The sequence below is a fragment of the Coturnix japonica genome, chromosome 19 (assembly GCF_001577835.2).
Source record: "Coturnix japonica isolate 7356 chromosome 19, Coturnix japonica 2.1, whole genome shotgun sequence".
Taxonomy (NCBI): domain Eukaryota; kingdom Metazoa; phylum Chordata; class Aves; order Galliformes; family Phasianidae; genus Coturnix; species Coturnix japonica.
This window is the reverse complement of record NC_029534.1, coordinates 55838-68162: the sequence shown is the minus strand read 5'-3', so window position 1 is coordinate 68162 and position 12325 is coordinate 55838. Positions and strand designations below refer to the sequence as shown.

General features: G+C 55.3%; 3 protein-coding genes across 4 annotated transcripts; 1 reads left to right on the top strand and 2 right to left on the bottom strand.

Moving 5' to 3' along the window:
* Positions 1-595: 595 nt before the first annotated feature.
* VPS37D (VPS37D subunit of ESCRT-I) lies at positions 596-2004 on the bottom strand. Its single transcript, XM_015880440.2, has 4 exons — positions 1824-2004; positions 1509-1680; positions 1309-1391; positions 596-1158 (listed from the first exon to the last, which is right to left on the bottom strand). The coding sequence occupies exons 1-4, from the start codon at positions 1944-1946 to the stop codon at positions 778-780; spliced, it is 759 nt and encodes a 252-aa protein (XP_015735926.1). The 5' UTR covers positions 1947-2004; the 3' UTR covers positions 596-777.
* Positions 2005-2767: 763 nt separating this feature from the next.
* Positions 2768-6699, bottom strand: LOC107322599 (fibrinogen-like protein 1-like protein). The gene is made up of 4 exons (XM_015880783.2): positions 6569-6699; positions 5441-5581; positions 4608-4670; positions 2768-3805 (listed from the first exon to the last, which is right to left on the bottom strand). Exons 1-4 carry the CDS (start codon positions 6570-6572, stop codon positions 3177-3179), a joined length of 837 nt encoding a protein of 278 aa, XP_015736269.1. The 5' UTR covers positions 6573-6699; the 3' UTR covers positions 2768-3176.
* Positions 6700-8614: 1915 nt separating this feature from the next.
* LOC107322600 (fibrinogen-like protein 1-like protein) lies at positions 8615-10999 on the top strand. 2 transcript variants are annotated; one of them, XM_015880785.1, is made up of 3 exons: positions 8615-8718; positions 9319-9438; positions 9991-10999. In XM_015880785.1, exons 1-3 carry the CDS (start codon positions 8649-8651, stop codon positions 10635-10637), a joined length of 837 nt encoding a protein of 278 aa, XP_015736271.1. In that variant the 5' UTR covers positions 8615-8648; the 3' UTR covers positions 10638-10999. The 2 variants fall into 2 exon arrangements, with proteins under 2 accessions (XP_015736271.1, XP_015736272.1); XM_015880786.2 differs by lacking the exon at positions 8615-8718 and adding an exon at positions 8764-8786.
* The last annotated feature ends 1326 nt before the right edge of the window (positions 11000-12325 follow it).

Below are 12325 nucleotides of genomic sequence, written 5' to 3'. Positions count from 1 at the left end.
AGCTGCACGGTTGGCAGCATCCGTGGACCTGTGGGCCCACTCACTTCCCATTCACAGCATGCCCTGCAGCACACCTCTGTTAATAGAGTTCTCCATTAACAGCCTTGCCTGTGTCAGCCCTGCCACACAGGGAGACCCAGGGCGGATACTGTGCCACATCACCACTGCTGCTGGCAGCCCCACCCCAGGGATTTTATCCCCTGCAGAGCAGCTTTGTGGTATGCAGGGTTTCCAGGCACCCACCTGCACTGGGGCGCTCCTCTGCCTGCCCATGGCTACTGCCTGCCTACCAGGCCCAAATGCACCAGGCTGGGGCAGCCAGCTCTACCAAGCGTAGTTGTGCAGTCCCACCGCTCACGAGTCAGGCAGGGATCCAGAGGGGCTGCTATTGCCATGTGTGGGGTTGAGCTGGGGGGCTACACTTGGTGCCTGGCCTGGGGGGAACTGCACTCCTCGTGCCCACGGGTTCTGTGCCCACCCTGGAGCAGCCCTCGCCATCCCCGGGCACACCCCAGCCCAGGGATGTCCCCAAACCAGGGGACCACCTCTGCCTGCTCCATCCATCTGCTCACATCCAGGCCAACGCGGTGTGGAACACAGCCTTTATTTGGGGAGTGCACAGCGGGCCGTGCTCCCGGACCTTCTTCCCCACTGCCTCCACCCCCCCGGGCCCACCGACCCACCTTCTCCCACCCTCCCGCAGCGGATGCAGCCACTTCTTCCCCGAACGCGGCAGGTCCCGGAGTTCCGCGCCCGCCCTTCCCCGGCCCCGGCCCTCTACGGCTGCAGCGGCTCCGGCTCCCGGCGGCGGATGGGCCGGGGGCTGAGCGGTGCCGCTTGCGGGGCGGGGGGCGGCTGTCCCAGGGCCGGGAGACGGTGCTTGGGCGGCACGGCGAAGGGTACAACGGCCGCCGCGGGGACGAGGACGGCGGGCACGAAGCCGCAGCGCAGCTGCAGGGCTTTGGGAGAGGCCGCGCCGTGGCCCGACGCCGGGTTGAGCCCCTGGGGCTCCTCCGCAGAGTCTCGGCCCCTCTGCAGCAGCTCCTGCAGCTTCTCCAGCTGCGTCCGAGACACGTGGAAGCGCGCGCGGCTCCGGCAGAAGGACTCGAGGAAGACATCGAGGGGCACCTCGTGCGCCAGGAACCGCTGCATCTGCTCCTGCGGGACGGGCAGCGAGGGGGCGTCGGGCAGAGCGCTGCACGGCCGAGGTCCCCCCGTATCCCCGAGCCCCGCGCTGTCCCTCGGTGCCCCGCACACGGCCGGGCACGGCGCGGAGCTCTCACCCGCCTCCGGTTCACCCCCGCTCACCTCCGCCTCCGCTTCGGACGCGTCCAGCGCGGCTCGGAGCCGGTCCAGGGCACGCTGCGGGCCGCACTCCTCCAGGTACGTCTCTGTGCGGGGACAGTGCGGCGCTGCCGGGAACCTCCCCTCCCGGGTTCCCCCCTCCCGGCACGACGGACGCTTCCCTCGCCGGGAAGCCCCGCACTCTCCCGTCGCTCCGCACTCACCCAGGCGCCGCAGCTTGGCCCGGCACGCCTCGCGCACCTCGCGCAGCTCCTGGTATTTGATGGCCAGGGCCGCCTTCCCGTCCTCCAGCCGCGGCCGCAGCGCCAGGTTGTCCCGGGCCAGCGCGCTGTTGGCCGCCAGCCGCTCCTCCCGCTCCCGCTGCAGCGCCTGGAACTGCGGCGCCGGGCGGTGAGCGGCGCGGAGCGCCCATAGCACCGCATCGCATCGTACCGCATCGCACCGAACCGCATCACACCGCATCACACAGCACCGCATCACACAGCACCGCATCACACCGCATCCCGGCCCGGCCCTACCTTCTTGCTAAGGCGGACGGCGCGCTGCAGCCGGGGCTCGTCCTGCAGCAGCGCCCGCAGCTGCCCCGTGCTCAGCGCCCCGAAGCAGCGCGGGGCCCCGGGAGGCGCCGGGGGCCGGGCCATGGGCCGGGCACGGCCGGAGCCCCCCCACCGCCGCCGCCGCCAGCACCGGGAGCCGCAGCCCCGCGCCCGGCCCCGCCGCGCCGCCCCGCCCCGCAGCCTTAAAGGGGCCGCCGGCGTGCGCGGGGCCGTGCTCGGCTGTGCTCGTTCTGCAGCGCATCCTGAGTCGAGCCTGCATTGCACCTGCTGTGTGCATCTGCACCTGCTGCATGCAACCCACACCGCACCTGCTGTGTGCATCCTGCACTGCTCCCACTGTGTGCAGGCTGCAGCACTAAATTCTACATATTATGAGCACCACTACATCACATGGTGTGGGTCTCGCACTGCAGTGTTCAGCATCCTACACCACACTGCACCCCATAGAGCACTATGCTGTGCACATCCTGCTTCAGTGTGTTGGCCCGTATTGCGCTTGTACATTCTGTGCACATTCTGGCACTGAGGACATTCCTGGCTGCTTTGCTGCCTGTTGCTGTCCTCAGCATGCTCAGGGCTCAGGCCTCTGCTCCTGCTGAAGCTGCAAGAAGCATCCCTGCACCCCAAGGTGCCACCAGCAACTCAGTAGGAAACAGGCGCCGAGTGCTGCACCCTCAGGGTTCTCCTGCCTGGCTGGTGCTGAGGGAGTAAACAGTTACAGGTCTGTTCTCTCAGTGCAACTAGTTTTAATTAGCTTACATCCCTTTTAATTAGCTTACATCCCTTCCCGTGACAAACACGTGGGGCCTTTCCCTCACTGAGCCCCATTGCTCCAACCAAGCACCCACTGTGGGATCTCACTGGCTGCAGTGGGACATGCAGAACAGTCATTCATTGACATACAGTGAGCTGAAGGAAGCACATTTATTTGGCTGCTCTAACAGACGCCATAGAGAGGTGCGGATACACCGACATTTGTGACACGTGGCCCTCCTGCTTGCTGTGAGTTCTGGAGACGGCTATCAACCACTGCTGAAATGTTACTCCAGGGCTCTGTGTTCTCCTCCCCCATGGAAGGTACACACACAATTCACACATTTTGCAATTATTTTTTTTTTCCCTTTTTTTTTAGTGCTTATGAACAAAACAAAAATGAATCATTGGCAAGCACAAGGAGAAATGGGCAAAGAAGGGGAAGAGAGGGAAAGAGCAGATGATATTTCACCAACCCCCAGCACCCTTAGGCTCCCTCTCTGCCCCAGAAATGCCCCAGCCTTGCAGAGAATCGAGTGCAGATGGGAGGGAAAAGAGCTGCTAACAGTACAGAGCTGGTTTGATGAGGATGAGGGAGGATTTGCAGTCCCCTTTGCACAGGCTGCCCCACGTCATGCCACCCTTGAAATTCAGCCGCACGGAATAACAAGACGAAAACCACCACCCGCCCTCATAGCTGTAGGCGCAGTTCCTACTGTAGTTGTCCTGATCCCGATCTTTTGTGGAGAACTTCATGTTGTCATGCATAGTGCTGGGATTGTCTGAAGTCATGGCATCCCCCGCTGTCCCACTGTAGGAGCCCAGCCGCAGCCGGTACCCATGGGCCTCATCCTCCACGCTGAAGAGGTTGTAGTCTGCAAACTTGATATTGTTTGCGTTGTCCGAGATGACGAATCTGACCTGGTAGACCTTCTGCTTGGCGATCTGGTGAATGTACTCGGTGCCCAGCCAGTATTCGCTGCGCACGTTCCCAAAGCCGTACTTGTAGGTGCTCCAGGACTCGGCCCAGGTGACAGGTGTGTCCCTCTGGTTCCTCTGGATGACCGTCCAGCCCCCGCTGGTGGTATTCATCTCACAGTACACCACGAGCTGGTGGAGGCCCTTTGGCTGGATGATGTAGACCCCGCTGTGGCTGCCAGGAGGGAGCTCACTGCAGTCCTTGGGCCAACCTGCAGCAGGAAATGTGGATGTTACATCTTACCTGACACAAGGAGACACCGAGCACATGGGATTACTTTTACACCTGTCCTATTGCACACACATTCCTGGGATGTATTCCTGCCATATGCCCACAGGATTAAATTAAAGTTTTGAAATGATCAAAGAAAGAGTTGGACTTCATGTGTTTCCAAGACAGGAATCAACCTCATGTGGACTCACAGGTCCCCACTGCCTTCTAACAGGATGCAGTGCAACCTTGTCCAGGTTGGAGTCGCTGCAGTGAATCCCACGTTGCCTGTTGGTGATGTATCACCATACAGGGAAATGCCAATCTGGACTCTGAAGCCACTTGCATGAAAGGTTTAGAGATTTGGTCATTGTAGAAACCCTGGAGAGGGCCTATGATTAGGACAAACCCCCTGGGTTTACCCAAGTGACTCTTTAGGGATTTCCTGACTTGTTTCATTTGATCACAGACTTTCAGTTCTCCAGAATGGAACCCCCTTATGCAGTGAATAGGGGTTCCATTCTGGAGAACTGCACAGACAAAATCAGGTAATAATCAGCCATCACAACCCAAAGGCAGATAATAAATCATTAATTTCCAGTTTGGATCTTCAGATAGAAAATTCTCTCAGCACGTATTAAGTGCAGAACGTGGCTGGTGCCAGGGTCTATCCAGGATAACAAGCTGTGGCACCTCTGTTGTTCCTGGGAGGAACAAGTGCATACAAAGGGCCGACAACTCTCCTCTGGGCTCTTAGTGAAGGTGAAATCTTGTGAGCAGATGTACTTCTTGTGCAGACTTACCATGAACTGCTGGTGGGCGTGGGGCAACGTCTCTCACCTGTCGAATGTGGGGGTCCCCCTCATCTGAATAGACAAGAGAAGAGGAGAAAGGAGTGAGTGTAGAGAGAACGGACGTCAGATGCCTGCTAGGAGAAAATGACCCTCTCCAGATTGTGATCCTGTTACTGTGGCTACTCCTCACTCCAGAGGGACGTTCCCTGCAGGTATTGGGGCCACCAGCACGTGGGGAATTCCCATGGGGCAGGTGCTTCCTTGATGAGAAGGGTTTGAGCACCCTGTGCATTAGAGGGACCCCAAAAGGTGATAGCAATACCAGGAAGGTAGTTGCTAAGTTACAGGAGGAGTCAGGAAGGGACAGAGGCAGAAACGGGATGAGAGGGGAAAGAAATGTTAGAGTGGCCACAGAAAAACTGGCTCTGGTGTCTGGAACAGAAAGAGGGGCTCTGAGGGGAATTTGAATGCTGTAAGAAAAAATGGCTCGGAGTGAATGAATGCAGTTCTCTCACAAGGGCATATTGTGTATGTCCACAGGTGAATCTGTCCCCTCTGTAAACCCAGATGCTCTGGGGTTCAGACTAGTGGGCTCAAAGAGGGGCTGAAGAACTTGATGCCATGTAGAGGATGAGGTGGGCTACTATAAGAGGACTCTGGAATAACTCTTGTCCCAGCAACACAGCACACATTGTTTTGGCATTGTCCACACACATAGAGCAATGTTGAGTCCATCCTCCATGACACAGGGCAGGAGCTGGGGTGGGCTGGGACACAGAGCTGCATGGCGTCTGATCAAACATGACCTTGTCTGCTTCTCCCTCTTACACAGGAATACTTACCAGGTTGGACGGGCTCTGGGTGAATATTCATAATCTCATCCATTGTTCCATTTAAGAGATGCAAGTTTTTTATGTCAAAGGCAAGAGGTGCTGCCAAGGCCAGCAGGGAGGTAAAAATCAGGAGACAAAGGTACTGGGTAGCTGAAATGAGAAGAAATTGGGGGCAGGGAGGCAAAGAAGAAAAAGCACATAACTCTTCAGTTAATTCTACTTGACTCTTGCAGTGTAAAATAGGAAAATTAAATTCTTTGTGAAGTTTCCTCTTGGAGTTGAAAGTCCTGTTTCACCCAGATAGCAAAACAAAAGTCATCAGAAATCCCTGTGAAAACCAAGTGCTGGGGCTGGACAGTGAGCAGGGAGGGGGAATCTTCTTTTCTCTCTGCTCCTATCACCCCTGACAGATGATGAATGTGACTCCTTCCTTCAGCTGAGTCACAGCTCCCCTGTTTTGCCCCAGGCTGCTGAGTTCAACAGTGTTCCTTGAGGTGGTGAGAAGGAAGATGTTCAAGGCAGAGCTCCATCCTAGAGGTGAGCATCTCTTCCTGGGAACATCAGACTGTCCCAGCCTTTGTACTGCGTTCTGCAGCTCTTCTAACCACTCTCCAAACAATTCAACTGCTGCAGAGCATTTGGTGATTTGTGTTTAGGGACATGTGTAAAGACATCTTGTCTTAGGGCCACTGGAGAAGTAATGCTCCTCCTGCTGCCCCATGAACGGCCATGGAATTCCAGCAGGAAGGAGATGTGGGAGATAAAACAGTCACTGCTGGGTGTGCTGTGGACAACTGTGTGCATTCAAACAGCAAATCCCCACATCATAATGCCTCTTCAATAGTGCTCCTTAGAAAAGAAGATCTAAAAGAGCAAAAATCCATGTCCTTCACTAAGGTATTTTCTCTGCAGAACAGACCATTACAAGGAACATCTGGCCAATTGTTGGCTTGTACATTGGGCCACCTAGTGCTCTGCCTGCACACAGCGTGCCCCAAACAAAGCGTGCAGCTCCTGCTCCAGCTCCCACCCAGGGGAGCAGGGGCACAGCAGGCGTTGTGCTGGGACAGCTGAGGGAGCAGGGAGCCCTGCGCAGACCTGTGCCCGGGGACCCCTCCCTGCCCAGCCCACACTCACCCATACTGCCTCCAAGGGGACCCTGCGGGGCTGAAGCCGGGCGGATTTGGCCTGTGGGAGGGGTGTGCGGCCTGAAAGTTATAGTGCTCTGTGGGTGAGGGGGTGGGAACACGAGACCCAAACTGCAGCACTTGTCCCCTGTTCGGCAACAGCGCTAGTGCTTTGTGCCTTGTTTGCTTTCGTAGTGAAGTGACACGTCCTTGGGCAAAGAAGGCTGCATCTCACCGAGGTGAAGAGCTTTCTTCAGATGCAAAGCAAATAGCAAGTTGCCAATGAGACAGTGTCTTGGAACAGCTCTGACGTAGGCAGCCTGGCTGCCCCTATCCCCCACCTCCCCCCTCTGCTCGCAGGGTTTCCCCAGGGAATCACATCCTCTGAGCACCTCCCAGCATTTCTGCATGTAAGTAAACACCCTGATGGCATTCCCCTCCTGGATGGAAATCAAATGTCAGGGTATCAATTGCTCTCTCCAGAGTAGGTGTTGAGCCCAGCAGCCATAGGGAGCCCATCTTGGCCCTCAGCAATGAGGCACTGTAGTGTTCCTGACAAGCGGAGCTTTTTTCATCTAAGCACCACATTTCAAAGAGTCCCACTCCAGCAGCCCAGCGCTGCCCTTGTGCAATGTGTGGTACCCTCAGCTGGACCCATTGCCCCTGCAGCTGTGGGAACCGGGGCAAAATGAACATGGAATAATCTCAGTTCAAGCCTCTCTCTGTAAATAGGAGCACTTACAACATGGATTTCTTCAAGAAAATTCTTGTCGGTCCTTTTTCTGTGGATCGGTACCACAGAGAGAAGAGCAGGCAAAGGGGCAGCCTTTGTGGCCTGCACAGCCTGGTGGGTGCAGAGAATGCGAAGCCAAGTTGTTCTCAGGGGTCCTGGGATGAGAAGTAATGGATCTAAGCTAGAACATGGGCAATTCAAGTGAGGGACTATCTATAGCATGAAGTTGGTCACATAGTAGAACAGGTGTCTGGAGAGGTTGTGAGTTTTCCCTCCTTGAAGGTTTTCACGTCTTGACTGCATGAGGACATCACCCTGTAGACCTGCCTTGAGCAGAGAGGTCAGACTGTCACTTCCACTCTAAACGAATATATGACACTGTGATTCTGTGGCTCTGGAAGTCCACAGGGACAGGGTGAGAGGCAGCAGACACAAGGGAAACAAATTACAATTAGAAGGAAATTACAATTAGATTAAGAAAATATTATTTTGAGGTTCTTCAAACACTGCCATTGCACTGGATTTATTGAACCCCATGTGGTTCTCCTGGACACATGGCTCAGCCTGCCCAGGTCTCTCTGAATGGCATCCTATCTCTCAGCCATGTCAAGGTGTCACCCACAAACTGCTGAGGCTGAACTCAAGCCACTGTCAGTGTCACTGATAGAGATATTTAAGAGCACCGGTGTCATTACTGACCCCTGAAGGGCACCACTCATCGCTGATCTCCATAAAGCACCCCTGCTCTGTTGTGGAGGTCAGACCAGCAACATTCGTAGCTTGTCCTACTCTTGGTTACCCCTTACTTCTCCAGTTCCTTGACGGGCACTGCTTCCCCAGCCCTGCTGCTCAGATTGTGCAGACTGCAGTGCCAGAAGATGTTGCACATGCCGACACCAGCTCCAGCTCAATGGCTTCACCAATCAGTCTTAAAGCCTGTGGGTGGAAAGTAAGCAGGATGGCCTCTTGAGGATCTGCACTCATCTTTCTGACGTCACCTTTGGAACTAGACAAATAGGAAACCTAACTTCACCTCTCTCGCCAGTTTGTTTACGTCCTTAGAAAAAGCTTGGTCTCTTCACTTCACTTTGATCATGGCTCTCCAGAAATAACTCCAAGTGGGCAATTCACATGTAGTGTTTGTGTAATGTTAAGAGCCAATAAGTGAAATCTCTCCACGTGGGAGTATTTTGTAATTCTCTGGCTAGAAGGGCATGACTCCCTTCCCCTGTGGGCCTTATTGTGCTGTAAAGGGATCTGAAAGCTTCTTGAGTCATGGTCTGCAAGCATCCCCTAGTGCCTCTACAAACAACACGTGTGAGCACAAGTGGGAGAGCACAGTGCCTATAAAGTCACCATGCACAGCCTGGCATGGGAGGGTGAGCCACTGGGTTCCTGCTCTCTGCTCAGCTGTGCTGTTGCGATGGGTGAGTTATCTTCCCAGAGCTAAGCTGCATTCAGGTGTGCTGCTGGGTTCAAACCAGACCTGCATGGGGTGAGTATACAAAGGCACAAGGAGAGCAGCAGGACAGCTGCCACGGCCTGGCCTGGGTGGCACCATGATCTTAGAAGGGATGCAGTCCAAAGCAGTAGGTGACATACGTCCATGGTGGCACCTTATACTTTTTTCAGGCTACCTAAGCCCTGTCCTTTTAGTATGGAGCCCTGCATTTCAGTTTGATCCTTTCCCCTCCTGATCAGTGATGCCCTCTTGATCAGCACATGTGGCACTTGTGGTTGCACAGGGGCCCTTCCCCACCTGGGACTGGCATCTCCCTCAGCACTGAGCTGATGCAGAGCGTGGGGTTGTATTGGTGGCCACCAACAGTCCAGTGGTGTGGGCTCATGTCACCATGTGCACACAAGTGATTTTCTCCTGTCCACCCAGTAGCTGGTGTCTGTAGCATGGGACTCATCCTCTGAATCTTGGTCCTGCAGCTCTGCATTCCCTGGTCAGAGCTTCCAGGCCACCGAGGTGCGGGGGGCTGCCGAGGGGTCCTGATGGTGCTGCACCCTTCCCTCCCCAGGGCTGCAGTCTGGGACACGTCAGCTCCATGTGAACCTTGTCCTCCTGCCCGTGGTGGGGGTGATGCTTCTCCACTATGTGAGTGCAGGTCCAGGAATGCCCACTGCCAGCTCACGGAGCGGTGAGTATGGATCCGACTGGGGGAAGCGGCACCAAGGGCAGGAGAGCTTTTGCTCTCAGATGCTAGATGCTAGACAGGCTATCATGCAAGCAGACTGGTTGAGGCACAAAGCAAGGACTCCTCAACATACAGACTCCTGAGCTCTTGTGAAGTAAACAGCCTGACCCATGTCAAGGCATCCTTTGATAGCTCCAGGCTGAAACTGAGGGGCTTCTGCCTAAACAGTTCCATCAGAGATCCTCCCAGTACTGAATTATTTATTTACGTATTTATCTGTAGCTCTTGTTGATCTGGGAGACCTTTTTCCCCCTCCATCTTGGCCAGATACATCAGCAGTTCCAAACACAAGAGCGAGTCATGGGCAGGGTGCTCAGCAGGGCCACTGTCGGGGGCCTTTGTTCTCCCTGTAGAAGAACCATTGCCAGTGCAGAAAAGACCACAAATAAAAGTATCCCTTTTTGTGCTAAGTCCTTACTCTCTTCCAGGAGCATCTTGTTGCCCACACTGACTCATACAGTCCTTCTCTCTCCCACTCTGCTCTGTTTGCTGCAGTTCCTGTTGCAGGGTTCCCCGCAGACTGCAGCCGCCTCCGCAAGACCAGCCCCAGCGGGGTGTACGTCATCCAGCCAGCACGATCCCCTCCCCGTGTGGTGTGGTGTGACATGGACACTGAAGGCAAGGGCTGGACTGTTGTCCAGAGAAACTCTCATGACACTGAGCTCGCGTGGAAGCAATCCTGGACCACCTACAAGTACGGCTTTGGGAACGTGCAGGCTGACTACTGGCTGGGCACTGAGTACCTGCACCTGCTCACACAGCAGGGCACCTACAAGGTCCGCTTCGTGGTGCGGGACAAAGCCAACGTCACTCACTACGCTGAGTACGACATCTTCAGAGTGGAGAGCGAGAGCAGCGGGTACCCGCTGAGGCTGGGCCGGTTTTCTGGTGAAGGGGACGACTACCTGACCGGCTACTACCCCAAGAAGGGCGGCATCCACGACAACATGAAGTTCAGTACGGTGGACAAGGACCAGGACCAGTACAGCGGGAACTGCGCCAGCAGCTACGGGGGGTGGTGGTACGACAGGTGCCAGAATGTGGTGCTCAATGCCCAGAAGTACATCCTCTGGCCGGGATTCTGTGATAAAGGCGACTGCACATCATCCCTCATCCTGGTCAAACCCACTGATGTGTGCTGACTGTGTCAGACGTTGGGGCAGCACCACTGTCCTCAGCCCAGTGCCCCATTCCTATGCCTTCCAGCCCCGTGCCAGCCCCGCTGGGTGCCCTGTGCCACCTGCAGCTCCTGCACGGCCACCAGCTCCAACACTGCGGCTCTGGGGCTCAGGAGCGGTCTCCTGAAGCTCTGGACACATGGGCAGCTTTGACCAGTGCTGCTGTGTTGGCTGGCACCAGGATGCAGGCACTGCTTTGGGGTGGGTGAAGGGGAGAAGTGCGCGTGCCCTTCTCCATGCAATCAGCATCTCCCTGCTTTTCTCCTCAGTCCCAAAATTGCTTCCCACACTGTGAAAAATCAGCTACAATAAACCCCAGAGCCAGACTTCGCTGCCTCCTGTCTCCTTGCTGTATCAATAATGGGAATAAACAGAGGAAGGACCACTCTGTCCAGTCCCCAGGGTGGCAGACCTTATAGAGGGTGGGTGCATTATATGGTGTTCTCTCAAAGACCTCCTCCCAGATAAGGAGATACAGCCGCCCAAGTGGCCCCAAACCGCTCCAGAGCACACACAGCACATCTTTCCCATGGCTAGTGTGCAGGCTGCTCATCCCGGCTCGTAGTCATATCGGATAGTGATTGTAGTTTTGAGCTTGCTGCTAGGCCTCCCGGAAAATCGCTTGAATCAGACAGCGTTCAGCACTGCCATTAGCCTGCTGCTGGCCCGGCTGCTGCTGAGCACAGCCCCAGCTTCTCCTCCAGCTGGGTTGGAAACAGCCGGGATTGTGGTCACCCCCTGCCGGAAAAGGGCTGACGGTGCAATGGTCAGACTGGAAGAGGAAGGGCGGGGGGGGGCGCATGCCATCATTCCCACCGCCCGCTTTAGGCTGTATGGCACTGCATTTTCTTTTTGAAAGACCTTCACTTTGAAACCCAACTCCCTTCTTTAAGTGCGAGTTTCGTCTTTAATTCCCCGTTTGTTTCATAAAATAAATAAATAAATAAATAAATTGCCCTCTGATTTCTTACTGGAACAGGAGCCTCAGGTCTGCTCCTGGCTAATAGCTGGCAACAGATGAAGGACATTTTCACATCTGTGCTGGTTCTAAAGCAGTTTTATTCTGCAGGATGAGCACAGGCTGCTCATGTATGTTCTGTCTGGGAGCGGAGCAGCACAGGTTGTGTTAGCTGGCAATGAAAGAGATTTTTCTACTGAAGCCTGTGACCTTCATCTATAACCTCAGAGCAGGAAGAGAATGAGCCCTTGCTGGGTCAGGAAAATCAAAACATTTATAATGCCTCGTTCTAATGAAAGTCCCAAAAACCCATCACAGGTGACAGGCCACGGACAAAGCAGTGAACCTTACTAATTTCCAGGAAAAGAATAAAGGAAAACAGCTATTGATATAGAGGAACAGCCCCATTCACGCCCAGAACCCCAGCCAGCAACGAGCAGTGCAGCAGAGCCCCGGCCTGGCTGTGTCCAGTGAGGAAGGGACGCTATCTGTACTGAGCTGGTCTGATGAGGATGAGGGAGGATGTGCAGTCCCCTTTGCACAGGCTGCCCCACGTCATGCCACCCTTGAAATTCAGCAGCACAGAATAACACGACGAAAACCACCACCCGCCCCCAGAGCGGGATGCACAGTTCTTCCTCGAAGTGTCCTGATCCCGATCTTTGGTGGAGAACTTCATGTTGTTATGCATAGT